The sequence below is a fragment of the Lotus japonicus genome, chromosome 4 (assembly GCF_012489685.1).
Source record: "Lotus japonicus ecotype B-129 chromosome 4, LjGifu_v1.2".
Lineage (NCBI taxonomy): Eukaryota > Viridiplantae > Streptophyta > Magnoliopsida > Fabales > Fabaceae > Lotus > Lotus japonicus.
In genome coordinates this window covers 45,161,912-45,176,367 of record NC_080044.1, presented here as the reverse complement: position 1 = coordinate 45,176,367, position 14,456 = coordinate 45,161,912, and the positions used below count along the sequence as shown (strand labels likewise).

General features: G+C 41.2%; 2 protein-coding genes across 2 annotated transcripts in view; both read right to left on the bottom strand.

Annotated features, from left to right (window-relative positions):
* Nucleotides 1-4,832: 4,832 nt before the first annotated feature.
* LOC130712800 (uncharacterized) lies at nucleotides 4,833-5,432 on the bottom strand. The gene has a single exon (XM_057562614.1). It carries the CDS (start codon nucleotides 5,430-5,432, stop codon nucleotides 4,833-4,835), a length of 600 nt encoding a protein of 199 aa, XP_057418597.1.
* A 3,888-nt stretch (nucleotides 5,433-9,320) lies between these two features.
* LOC130714046 (expansin-like B1) overlaps nucleotides 9,321-14,456 on the bottom strand; it is a 42,473-nt gene continuing 37,337 nt past the window's right edge. The window contains exons 5-6 of the mRNA XM_057563901.1: nucleotides 9,732-10,041; nucleotides 9,321-9,515 (exon numbers count right to left, since the gene is read on the bottom strand). Of these exons, the coding sequence (XP_057419884.1) occupies nucleotides 9,321-9,515; nucleotides 9,732-10,041 (505 nt within the window). The remainder of the gene's footprint in view (nucleotides 9,516-9,731; nucleotides 10,042-14,456) is intronic.

Below are 14,456 nucleotides of genomic sequence, written 5' to 3'. Positions count from 1 at the left end.
CTATATATTTGGTACGCTGATGGTGCACTGGATTTCCAGAAAGGTAGATGACACTAACATTGTCACAATGGACCAATGTTGCCTGAGAGAGAGGAAAGTGGAGCTCCAGAAGTAAATTGTGGATGCAACATGTAACGCCCCGAATTTCGGGTGTCACTTTAGTAACCTATTATAATAAATATGCAATATTTTCCAAAAGAATGTATAAACACGAGTATATTTTTTCCTTTTCAAATGTATTTCCAAAACATGTCATGCATACTCCCAACTACAAAGGGATTTACATCAAGCCTTGAACAAGGCGAGTACCCGAAACCCCAAATATAAATTCCTAAAATCTTTATGCAAGCTTAAATCAATAAGGGTAAGCTCTCTAACCCAAGGCTCTAATTCTACACCCGACTCTATTCTTCGAGTCTTCCACAGTTCTTCAAGTTCACCTCTCCGACTCGTATGAAGGTCAAGCTCCATCGAAGATTATCCATCGCCTAATAGCGTTAAACGCCCAAACAACAAGTAGCAAATAGAAAGGGTTAACTCCATGCCATTACCACGTATAAAAGGGAAGAGCATGCTATTCAAATTTAAGTGCATATCATGGTACATAAACTAGCAACTTAATTCAAGATAGATGACGACATATATTCAACAATATAGATTTAAATCAACTATCAACAACCTCAACAATATTTCTACTCAGATATCAATAACTTAACAACATATATGTTAATTCAGATATCAACAACTTAACAATGTAACATTTATTCAGACATCAACTTGACAGCATATAACAACTCAGATATCCACAACCTCCACAGTATATAATAAAATCATATGACAATAATCTCAACAATATAACATCAAATCGAATAACAAAAACCTAAATCTATATCATCTAATCAGATGTCAACAACCCCAACAATATCACATCAAACCATATATCAACGACCTCAACAATATAACATCAAACCAGATATCAAAAACTTCATCAATATAACTTCAAATCAGATATCGACAATCCTCAACAATATCAATCAAACAATAACGTCTCGCAAGACGGGACAGTCATGTGAAAACATCCACTCCACTGCCACTAAGTAACGCCTCGAAAGACGGGATAGTCATGTGAAAATATCCACTCCACTACCACTTGATAACGTCTCGCAAGACGGGACAATCACGCGGGACCACACCCACCTCATTGCCACTTAGCGCCACTACGGACGGGACAATCGCGTGGGACCACACCCACCTTATCGCCACTTTAGAACATCTCGAAAGATGGGACCACACCCACCTCATTGCCACTTTAGAACGCCTCGAAAGACGGGACAGTCATGTGAAAATATTCACTCCACTGCCACTTCAAGCAAACCAAAACATCTCATCCAACTCAGTAGTCACTCAAACAACAATCTCAAATTCAATAATCAAATCAGGATAACCACATGTTATTCATATTATCAACCAACATAAATCAATTCAATTACATACCAACTCAGTTCAATGACAGAAACCAGTAAACGACCGAAGCCTCTTAGAAAACGGAGACACACGTCTCAATAAGTTCACTCGGTCGAAGCCTCAAGAAAACATTTGGCACAAGCCTTAGAAAACATTCAACATAAGCAAGCATACAACATTGCAAAACATGTCAATATATCAATTAATAGTCAATCAAATTAAACACCTTCATCTCAAACGCATGCAGTGCGAAAAAAGCAGGCAAGACTCAAAGACGCGCTAAAACTGAGTTACCCTTACCTTAGCCAATTTCTTCATCCAAGCTCAACATCTCAGTCCAATCCAAAATAAAGCTCTCGAACCCAGCAAGTTCCCCGGGCGTCCTCTTTAGTTGTGAAACCTCACCAATTGCTCCAAAGTCTTTTTCCTCAGCTCAACTCGTTCCAAACCTTAAGCAAAGTATCATTGCTTAGTCGCTAAGAACCAAAACAACTAATAACACTCTCAAAACACGAAAAGAAGCTTTTGAAGCTCTAGAGTTCGACATTTAGGCACGAATGGACAATAAGACATGTTTTCGCTAAAATGCGCATAACTCGAGCTACAGAACTCGGAATGACACGAAACCAACGCCAAAATTTCGACAATTGAAAGAGCTACGCAATGGCTTAGGTCATACAGACCCAAAAATTATTTTTGGACACGGTACCCTAACAAACAGGTTTCGGTCACTTTAGAAAATAGGGTTTCCGAACTTTTTCTTCGATCTAAATCAATTCCTAGGTATTCTTAGGCGATATCTAGGCCAGGGAAATTCTCAGAAAAATTATCGGATCGAAAACTAGAACAAGGGTATTTTGGTCAAGATTTTTAGCTCGGAAACTCAAAATCAGAATTTCGAAAAACAAATTAGATGGGGACGTCACCAACGACGCTTATGGCAACTAATCCTACTAGCGCTAAGCTCAGCCGAGAGTTTTAAGTCTAAAGGGCGAAGCTTGGGTCAAAAATGGCTTTTTCGAGCAGAATTGAAGTTCTACGGCGATTCGACGAGAATCGGCGAAATGTAATCCGCTAAACATGCTCTTGGGCATGCAAGGAATAAGTTTAGATAGAGAGATCGAGTTATTTGGACAGTTTTACAAAAAGCTAGAAACTTTGAGCACAGAAAAACATAGAGAAAAGCGACAGAATTTACGATCAGAGGTAAGGAAAAGCATCAGTACCTCGAGGTCTACGCATAGCAACGAACAGAGCGACGATCAAGCAAGAATCGGCAAAAATCTCTCCTCCTCCATCTCCTCTCCAAGCCGCGGCCTCCATGGGTGAAGTGGTGAGGATTTTTGGTTTTTCAAGCTATTTATAGGAGAGGGAAAATGCGGGAAAATAAAAATTTCGCGATTCCAATTTTTCCTGCACATTCCTCTGTGAATTATAAGATAGAATCCGACAACAGAATTCCAAAACTCGAAACAGGCTTCTTGGAATTTAAGCAAACGACTCGCTAACGGTGTTAATCGATTTAACCCGAAAAGTTACTTTTTGCAGTAGATGTCGGAAGAGAAAACTTTCTTCTGAAGAAAGATTGGAAACATCGAAAGAAATAGATGTATGCGTGTGAAATCTTCGTTTGAAGCTCTGAATAGAAAAAGTCTTCATCAACCGTTTATTTTAGGTTTCTTGAGCTATCAGGTTTTTAGTTTCGGCAAACCTCCGAGAATCGAAAACGATCGTTTGTACATTCCAGGGTTTCGTGTTGAAACACTCGTAAGGGAAAGGAATAAGAGAAATTCTTATAATCCTCTGAATATTTTTGAATTTCGCTTCTACAGTGCTTTAAGAGCGGATTAGCCTTTTACTAACGCTTTCGCCTTAAGGCGGAAGTGAATAAAGCTCGTGCTATAACCTATAGCGACTATAGAACTATTATTAACCATTTCCTGAACTTTCTTCTTCATAACGCTAATCCAAACATTAAATACAAGTCAAGTTCCCCTCGCTCTTACACAAAATCCTATGCGTGAGGTGGAAATTAATTAATTTATTTTAATTCTAAAATCCTGGGTCTTACACAACAGGATTTTGCGTTCTGCTTTGCCGTTTTGAGAAGAAGTGTGAGGGCAAGAGAAGCGAAAAATAAGACCATTAGCATTACAATACCGATGGAAAGAGGCATTGTCATATTCACGTCCATTATCACATTGGAGACATTTGATATTTACTGAAAATTGAGTTTTAATAAGTGTAGCAAGAGTAGTAAATATTTCATAAACTTGAGATTTCTTACCAATTGGAAACGTCCATAAAAAATCAGTGTGATCATCCAAAAATAAAACTTAATAACGATGACCAGCAATGCTTAAAATAGGAGACGTCCGTAAGTCACTATGCAAAATATCAAATGGCCTTAAAGTAATAGTTTCAGAGGAACTAAAAGGCAACCGAACATGTTTGCCTAAAACACAAGAATCGCAAACAGAACTAGAACTCGAAGGTTCACAAAAAATAAGTTTACTATTCCTAAGGTGATTTAAAGATGAGGAAGCAGGATGACCAAGGCGATTGTGCCAGACACCAGAAGCAAGACCAGCAAAATGAGAAGAACGGGTGACTGGGTAGAGGTCGCCAAGGCTGTTACATCTCAGGAGAGGCATCCCCGTCTGGAAGTCCGACACCGAGAATCTAAATGGATCAAAAGAAACAGAAACATTATTGTCACTAGTGAGTTGTCGCACAGAAATTAAGTTTTTAATAATTCGCGGAGTGTGCAAGATATGATTGAGTGCTAAAGGTTTGTGAGGGGTAGGAATAGAAGTGTGTCCCGAACCCCGAATTGGAGTGCCCTGACCACTACCAACTATCAGTTTCTGATTTAAATGACTTAAATTAAAATAAGACGTAAGAGTACCTTAAGATGTTGTAGTGTGGGATGAGGCGCCGGTGTCCATGTACCACGTGTTGTCTGGAGGAGTCAAGGACATGGTGTGCATGGCAGCAGTGATATCAGTGGGTGTTGGAGAAGTGGTAGCGGTGTAGGTGTGAGGACGCTGACCTAGAACTCTGGGTTGTTGCGGAGGACCCATGAGACGCGACCACTGAGATGTGAGATAAGGACAAGGAGGCATGCCCCAAGGGGAAGGAGCCCAACTAGAGGGAGGAGCCCAACCCTAGGGATTCCAGGATGCCTGCGGAGGTGGGAGCCATGGAGAAGGAGTTGCAGCAAGGGAACCAGAGGAGCCAAATGAACCAGTATAGCGGGGGCCACCTTTCTTCTTAGGTTTAGCAGAACTACCTTGAAGATGATGATTTTTCCCGGACCCAGAACGGTGGTTAGAGTGTCCCTGATTGCTGCGGTTGGTGGTGCGCTGCTAAGTAGAGTCATCGGAGTTCCGTGGATGAGAAGTAGAGGTGTGCAGAGCAGTCCTAGAGGCAGAGCCTGACATCTTGGCAAGACCAGATTCCTTTAGAATCAGCATGGAGCGGACCTTGAGAAAAGGAGGCAAAGGCTCGCTCTGACGGATCAGAGTGGCAACAGCACGGAAAGGCTCAGTGAGACCAGAGACCAACTGGAGAACAAGACGATGGTCACTGACTGGGGCACCAACATTCCTCAACTGATCAGAGATATGTTTCAGACGCTGACAATACACTGAAACACTAGGAAAATCATCCATGCGAGTGGAGATGAAATCCTGGTCGAGAGCGACAACATGAGAGTTCTGATTGTCCTCAAATATAGAAGCGATACGGTTCCAAGTAGCCATAGCAGTAGAACCTTTCTCCATAAAAGTGGCGAGAAGATCAAAGCAGATGGTGGAATAAATCCACTGTTTGACAGTAGAGTCAAGAGTGGCCCACCGAGCATAGGAAGCATCGGTGCGCGCAGGAGGCTCTAGGCCAGCTTGAGGAATGTTGTGGTGGAGCACCTGAGTGGCGTGAGCATGAGTTTCAAACAGTTCAGCCCACATGGCATAATGATCTTTGTCGATCTCGAGTTTGAAAGGAATGTTGTTTTTGATATTGGTGACAGCCAGGGCCGGATGAAAATCCGACTAGGCAGAGGAGGACGCCGACGTCGTGGGTGTGGGAACTGTAGTGGTGGCGGCGGTCGGAGAAGCATTGGTAGAAGCGGAATCAGCCGTAAAACCTGCAATAAAAAAAATTAGGTTTTTTTTTTGCTGTTGTGGATGTGAACTGGTTTGGTTGAACCGCTGGGCAGGTTCACTGGTGAACCGGGCCGGGTGAGCCACTGGGAAAGGCTTCTCGGGTGGAGAAGCTAGCGGGTCGGATCTGGAGAGAGATCATGGGCCGCGGGTTGCAAAGGGGATGCAAACCCTAGGGCGGCGTCGCTGCTCCTTGCTGGAAGAAGAGAGCGTGCGCGAGGGGCCGACGGTCGTCCTTGGGCAGGCGACGGCGGGCGGAGGCAGCCGGAGGTGTGGCGACGCGAAGGAGGTGCGGGCCGGGGAGATCCGAGCGGATCTGGACGCGTGGGGCTGCAGGGGAGATCGTGAAACGATCTGGACGCGTCTGAACGGGCGGAGCGAGCGGCATCGCTTATGGGAGTGGCGCAGGGGTTGGCTGTTACCGGTGGCTCGGCGGCGGCGACGGCTGCACAATGAAGAAGCTGCGGTGGCGGCTGAGAGTAGTGAAGGAGAAGAAGGAAATAAAATAATATTAAAATAATTAGGTCAGATAGAGAGGGATCTGAACCTGCTCAATGATACCATGAAGGAAATATTTTTCATCCTTATTATTGATAATAGATAGGGTATTTATACAAAATACAGTTGACTAAATAATTATGACTAAACCTAATTACAAACGTAATTACAGTAAATAGAATAAATAAATTATTCTTATTAGTCTATTCTATCACCCACAATAGCGAGAACATTTTTCAAGCATTGTCTCATTGGAGCTATCAACCAAATCCGCAAGTCAGTTCCCAAACTCAACCTCACTTGCTAGAATATGAACATAAGCAGCTAACATGCAGAGCGTGCCACAACACAATAAACAAGTACATGGGATGCCGTCTCATGGGGTCTGGTGGTAGAAACATCGATCTGAAACTCACTACCTACCAAATTTGCTTGAACATGGAGGACATTCTAGCGTACCCGCTAAACAATAAGTTCTTTCACTTCGAAGGGGCTTTACCTGACCAAATTTTATGTGACCCCATAGTCTAGCAACATCCTCCATTAAACAATTGTACCTTGAACCATCCGTCGTAAAGCTCGAAGAGGGGCTGTCCACCTGCACATGTAGACGATTTTCCAGGCCTCCATCAGACTGAAAATCGCATGAGCTTGGTATTGCAAATCATGAGCTCACTCACTTTAGCCTCAAAACGATTCATGGCTCGGCCCGAGAAAAGCCTATGTCCAGGAATAGGAATTAATATTGGAAGGTGCCTACTGTGGTGCCTCCTCCCTGATACAGGTATTGTGCCTCCGCCCAGTTGGATCAGTAGAAAAATACCATGTATTGTATGAGTTAGAAAATATATTTTGTCCATAATGTTTTTTTCATAATTTTATTTCTCAAAATATAGTTATTATTATTTGCAAACTGATCCCTTGACCTAAATGTAAAATTTAGTGTTCTGTCAAAAAAAAAATGTAAAAGTTAGTGAACATCGTCCATCGAACTTCTCTCTCAATTGGAAATTGGAACGACTCTTCTTATTCTCCCTTTTCTCTTCAAAGATCTGTTCGTCTACCAACCATTTAGTTTTTGTGCCACCACCGCCGTTGGCCTTTATGCATCTCATCCTCCGACGCAAACCCACTTCCTCCTATGTGAAGTAGTTCTCTGCTGAAACTCTCTGACGCCGCCACCGTCATTGCTGCCGCTCAACACCGTCGTCAGCTTCTACAGGTGAATGGTTCATCATCAAAGTTCCCAAACCTAAGTTGGTGATCATCCTCTTTATTGCACTTTCTTTCAAAAATTTCGGTGTTTGGTTTGAACTCTGTTTAGGAATTCTATTATGCTCTTTTGATGTACCATTCTGTTTATGTTAAAGCCCCCATGCTTCTATTGTTGACTCACTCTTTCTTCTTCTCTGATTTAATTAAAGAAGCCACTGTTGAACTGGGTAAATGTTGATATTTGGATTCCCTTTGCAGAATTGAAGATGAAGAAGTGTGAAATTAGGGTTCCTGGTAGGTTGAAGATGAACCAAAGAGAAGATGAACTAGCAGTATCTGTTTCATACTTTGAATCTTCAAACTAAATCTTACTCATGGTAAAAACAAGTCACTTTCAAACATTTGATGAAAAATCCTTCCCTAAATTAAAAATAGATTTTTTTTTGATTTATAGAAAACAAATGAAAATGAAAAATTTGGAAAAAATAATACACATGTCATATTTCCATTTGAAGATGACATGGAGGTACCACACCCACAAAAAATCCAAAGGCACTGGTTAGCAAAATAACCTAGTATAATAATATTTATAATTTGAAGATTAATTAAGATCAAATTATATATAGCTAAAAATATTTAATTTATTTACAAAATCTATAAACTTTAGGACAATTTCGTTCACCCCTAATTTAAATAATAATAAAAATAATATTTGTGCACTTTTTTTAGGCAAATACGTCATATTTTTGTACCTTTTTAACAAATTGAGTTTAATGTATTTTAAATATACTTTTACTATAAGTTAATTTGAAATTTCTTACTTTAAAAAAAAAATGAAATTTCTTTATATTTATTGCTAAAAAGTTTTGTTATCTTAAAATTCTGTAAATAAAAAAATATTTTGTATTTTACTTATTATTAAACATTTAAAATAATTAATTGAGTTAAAGGAATATTTTATTAGCATTTTTTTAGAGGATGTTAGCTTGTTAGATAGACATGTGGTGTAGTGTTGTTTAAGATAAAAAAACCTGAGGGAGATGAGTGTATTTTGCTCTATAAATATCTACTAATAAGGTGTTGATCTAGTGATAAGTAAGCAAGACTCCGGTAAGGATGGGAACATAACTTTGAATAAAAAAAAAAAAACATTTGTCGGGATAAACATACCATTGTTTCTCGAATGGGTGATTAAATCCGTTAATGACAAAATAATTATAAATATCTAAATACTAACTTTTTTTATTATAAATTGTATTAAAAAATAATTCAAATATATTAAATTGACATAAAATAGATACTTACTAGTAATCAATAGAATCATGATGTTTAAAGGTACCACCTGCCTTGGTAAGTATATCCTTAATTATGGCCAACAAATTAAAGAGTACAACAGTTAGCTGATTGCCTTATACGTCAATTAATTACCAAATTAACTTTAAAAACATCAAGGCTGGTGAAAAAAAGAAGTTGAATTAGATGTGTATGCAATGTCAATGATATTCACCATATTAATAAATATACTTTTGTTTTAATTAAAATTTACAACAGTTATCTCACTTAGCTGATTGCCTTATACGTCGATTAATTACCAAATTAACTTTAAAAACATCAAGGCTGGTGAAAAAAAAAAAGTTGAATTAGATGTGTATGCAATGTCAATGATATTCACCATATTAATAAATATACTTTTGTTTTAATTAAAATTTAAACTATACCTAGCTCCTATACGTGACATGTTATAATTTGTTGTCGATGTAAAACTATTTTACATTGACAATACATTTTTATTAAACTCAAAAAAGTTTGCATCCACAGAGACAAATATGAGTAAATGAAAAAAAGTACTACATTTATTTCATTCATACTCCATATATATGTAGTTTCATATAGAAAGTACAAGAATCCCATTATTCTAGTTCCTTAGGGAAAAGAGCAAATAACTCTTTTGGGATCTTGAAGTGCTCTTTCTTATAACAATTAAGCTAATTTTGCGGAATATGTAGCTCCTGCCTTCCAATTTTCAGGGATTGCAATCTTTGGCTGCACCCAATGAAACCCTGCACTGCCATCACTCACTAGGAACTTCAATCGAATTTCACCTGTTGGTGGGTTAGCAATGTCAAACACTGCACCATAAACCCTTCGTAGAGGCTCCCATTTGCGATACTCTTTCTGCTTCATTGACACATTTCAACAAATACATTCAACACAACCACATAAAGGAAAGGGAAAGAAAAAAAAGTAGATTTGTCATAATAACTCCTCAATGCTAACTTGTTAGAAGGAGTTGAGTGTAGATTTTGAATAAAAATAAAAACGAAGCTGAGTGTTGTTTTGACAAACAAAGGGATAGTAAATGTATTTTACTCAAATAGTTATGATGCATACCCTCAAAATCTCAACAGCAGTGATATCTGATGTTCCTCCAACATAGAGAATCGCGATGGCGAAGTAACCGGGGTTGCTGCTGTGTTCATTGATCTGAAACACAATGTTGTTTCCCTTGAATGTGCATGGGACCCTTTTATATTCAACATCAAGCACACCGTATTTCTTCAGCGCTTCAGATGCATTTTTGTTTCGTCCTAACTTTGAGAAGGCGCGAGGGCTCAAGATGAAGTCTGTTCTGTCTCCCTCGCCAGAATCTGTTGCCACCACATATGCTCCATTGTAATCACAATATTGTGCTATTTTGCACCTTAGTGGATATGTAGAAACTGACAAAGTTTTCTTTTGTAAATGGACTGGGCGAGACCCTAGGGTCCCTCGCCCAGGAGCGCTGACCCCAAGCGGGGAACCCGCCAAGGACTTGGGCCTCCTTCCCCGAGGCTCAACTGACCCATTAAGATGATTTAAAGGCGCTAAAGCCCAACTCCACACCTATAAATAGGGGACGGTTACCAATTGTAAGGGACTCTTGACTCATTTGTGAAATACCAAGATTGAAATTCAGTTACTATTTCTCTCTCTAGCGGTTAGAACTTCTCTCTCTAAGCATTCATATCACTTTCCTCACACTTTGGGTACTATACCCTTATTCTATGTTCTTAGGATAGAACATTTAGCGCCGTCTGTGGGGATCGGTAGATTTCGATTCCCGGACTACGTGGATCGTGATTCAGTTGAGAGAAGCTCGATTTTCTGTGCGATTTTCTTCAGTTTTCAGGATTTTCGGTTTGCATTCTTTGGTTCATTAGCGAAGCTCGATGGAAACACGTCGTAGACGACGTGATGAGGATCAAGAGCGGCGGCACGTTTCGCCACCGCGTCGCGTGCGAGGTAGGCCGCGACGCGAGCAGGTTCACCGTGAGGAAACAGATCGATTAACTCCTCCTCCTCCGCCACCGCCTCCGCCTCCTCCTTCTCTGACGCCTCCGTTGCCTTCTACACCTTCCTCGCCGGAGCAACAGAGGACACCGGTGCATTCACCTCCGGCTTCGGGAGAGGAGACTCAGGCATCGATCTCCAGTCAAGATTGGAGGCGCTTGATTTGTAGTGTTGATGATATCCGCCAGCGAAACGACTACTTACAAGAACAACTGGAGTACTATCGTTTCGAGAAGTAGGACGAGGGGGTGCGTGAGGCTGAGGTCGTGGCTGAGTTCGAGCCGTTCTCGGCGGCAGCAAAGGAAGTTGCAATTCCATATAACATGAAGAATATTGTCCTTGAGACATTCAACGAGAAGGCTGATCCCAAGGAACACCTGCTATATTTTAACACGAAGATGGTAATCAGTGCCGCCTCCGATGCTGTAAAGTGCAAGATGTTTCCGGCTACGTTCAAAGGCGCTGCCATGGCGTGGTTCACAACTCTACCCCGAGGATCAATCACGAATTTTCGTGACTTCTCATCCAAGTTCCTCGTCCAATTTTCAGCAAGTAAAACCAAGTAAGTGACAATTGAGGATTTGTACAATGTGCGCCAGTCCGAGGGCGAGACTCTGAAGCAGTATGTGAAACGATTTAGCGCTGCGTCGGTAAAATTGAGGAGTCAGAGCCAAATGCCTGTGCCCGTGCCTTCAAGAACGGATTGCAGCCTGGGAAGCTAAATATCAAGTTGAGTCGCAAGCCGGCCCGGTCAATGGCTGAAGTTCGGGCGAGAGCAAACACCTACATACTCGACGAGGAGGATGATGCTTTTAAGCGAAGACGCGCGATGGTAGAGAAAGATGGCGATCAGAGGGACGCATCGCCAGAGGACAAGCCGAGCAAGGAGAAAGCGGAAGGAAGCAAGAAACGAGACAGGAAGGTGCTTACGAGTGAAAAAGTGCCGAGAGAACCATTGTATCCCAAAAAGGAAAATTTCGAGCGCTGCCGACCCTGGCATCAAGCCGACTCTCGTTGGCGAGAGGAGTCAGGGAAAAGTTTGAGTGCGCATTTGACGGAGCTGCTGCGTGAGGTTAAGGCGACACAAGCAGTTGAGGAAGGCAAGCAAGAGGCGGGCTCGCTCCGGGCAGCGTTAGATAAGACTAAGTGGTGCGAATACCACCGCTCGACAAGACATGACACTGAGGACTGCATTACTCTGAAGAATGAAATCGAGAGGCTCATCCGAGGGCTTTTTTTTTTCTGAATGGCGTAAAATAAATTATTAATTGGATAAAGGGGGTGAAAAAAATCTGGGGTAGTTTCTGACTTGTTCTTGTAAGCATTCGAGAGATTCCTTGCGAATGGTAATAGGACAATCTACTTTTCCAGAACTGAATGACATGAACGACAGCTTTGTCAGGTTGAACAGTAGCCATTCGCAAGATACCTTGCGAATCCTAATAAGACAAGGAGAATCTGGTGCTTTTTCAGTCTTTGAGACAAATTATGACATGGAATCTACTTTTTCAGGTCTGGCATTTGCAAGCTACCTCACGAATCCTAATAAGACAATGAGGAATCTGCCTTCCTAACGTGCATGTGGGAATGTGCCCCTTCCCAATGCACTGGCACGCTCTGAGATAGGGGATTCGCAATAAGGCATGCGAATGGCTGACATGAATAGCTGATGGGTGACATGGAGACAGGAGACAGCCAATGACAGGCATTCGCGAGCCTGCAAACGAATGCTGTGTAGACAGGCTTTCAAATGCTTTATTGCGAATGCATTCAAAATATAATTTGCGAATCCCAGTTATAAAACCAAGCTCTCCGAACCAGATTTCTTCTCAACACCATTTGCGAATTTTCTCCAAAACTTCATACATTCTAATAGCTCAAAAATCACCAAACATGGATAGGGTCATTGCTTTTGTGTATTCTAGAGGTAGAGTTTTCAATGGCAACCAAGGTGTCATTTTTGAAGGTCAAGCTAGGCCCATGCGTCTCAAATGCAACATCACATTCGACCACTTGAAGAGGAAAATCCATGAGAAGTTGAAGCTCCAAAGAAACCAAATAATTTCTAGAGTCATTTGCAGATTTATGACTAACTCAAATCTCATCTTTTTTTCACCTCTTGAGCTAGTTGATACACAAGACGTGAATGTCATGATGGATGGATTTCGTCAGCAGTCTTCCATGACAACGCTCGAGTTATACGTTGATATTGCTGAAGCTGGAAGTTCATCAATACCGGCCTCAACCAATCCGATAAGTGCGCAGCAGGCATTCGCTCATGAAGCCGGTGGTAGCCGTGGAGTTGAGGAGGTTGTTCATTTGGGTGATGACACAGTAAATTTGGATGACAATTATGACTACCATGACACTGATAATGTGGATGGTGAGGAGATTTTATCTTCAGATGATCATGATGAAGAAGAAAGATTGGACGACAGAGGTGACTCGTCTGACTCGGACGAGGGTGGCTCTGACGGTAATCATGGACCTCCTATTGGATTACCGATGCCGGTGAATGTTTCTCCTGAAACGCATGGTATGTATAGTCACTTTAACTCTTTAGGTGTTATATTTATCCGTATATCGTGTCTGGTATAAATCTTCTTTGTTATAGGCGTCCCAACACCATTTTGGAATGAGTCTCCACACTATTCTTATATTAACTGGGAACACCCCGATGAAGAGACAGATTTCTATACTGGCTGGGATGATCAGACATAGTGGTAGCTAGGTGATGAATTATATATAGGTCAGTGTTTTGAGACCAAGAAAGATGTCCAGATGGCCCTCAAGCATTATTGTTTTAAGCTAAATATAACTTATATTGTGGCCGAATCCAAACCCACATACTTTGTGGCAAAATGTCCGAATGGATGCTCTTGGAAGTTGAGGGCCATGTGTTTTGTAAATACTTGAATGTGGACGGTAACTAGGTGGGGCGGTCTGCATACGTGCATCAATACGATAGCATCGCAGGACCATAAGAAGATGATATCCGACTTTATCTGTTCATTCATTCTTGGTACAATTTTTTCTAATGATTATTATATTGTTACCCTTAAAAATACTTAGTAACTTATGATTTTGTTCTAATGTCGCAGAGATGGTACGTACCCAACCTACTGTACCTGTTTCTCTTATTCAAGAGAGGACCACTGGTGTGCTCAGGTATAAAGTATCGTACTTTAAAGCCTGCAAAGCGAAGCAGAGAGCGGTTGCACAGATCTTTGGTGATTGGGAAGAGTCATATGACTTGCTCCCTAGACGGCTGAATTATATGCTTCGGTTTTCCCATTGGTCCTATTATGCAGTATCCAGAAGTGACATTATCGACTGTAATGGTAATGTAGTTGTAGTTTCGAAGACATTTAAACGTGTGTTTTGGACCTTCAAACAATGTTGTGATGCTTTTGAGTACTGCAAGCCTGTGATACAGATTGATGGGACATGGCTCTACGACAAGTATAGTGGAACTTTACTCATCGCAACAACACAGGACAAGAACAACAATGTTTTGCCAATTGCATTTGCAATTGTCGAGGGGAAAATCTGAGCTCCTAGTCAAGGTTTCTACGTTTGATACGTATGAAGGTCACCCAAAAACAGGGTATATGTTTGATATCTGACAGATACGCAGGCATCAAGGCAGCAGTACGCAATCCCGCTAACGGGTGGCAACCACCAAACATTTATCATGTTTACTGCATCCACCACATTGCCAGCAATTTTAATCGTACGTTCAAGAATCAGAAGCACAAGCTTGACTTGATCAATATGGGTAAGCCA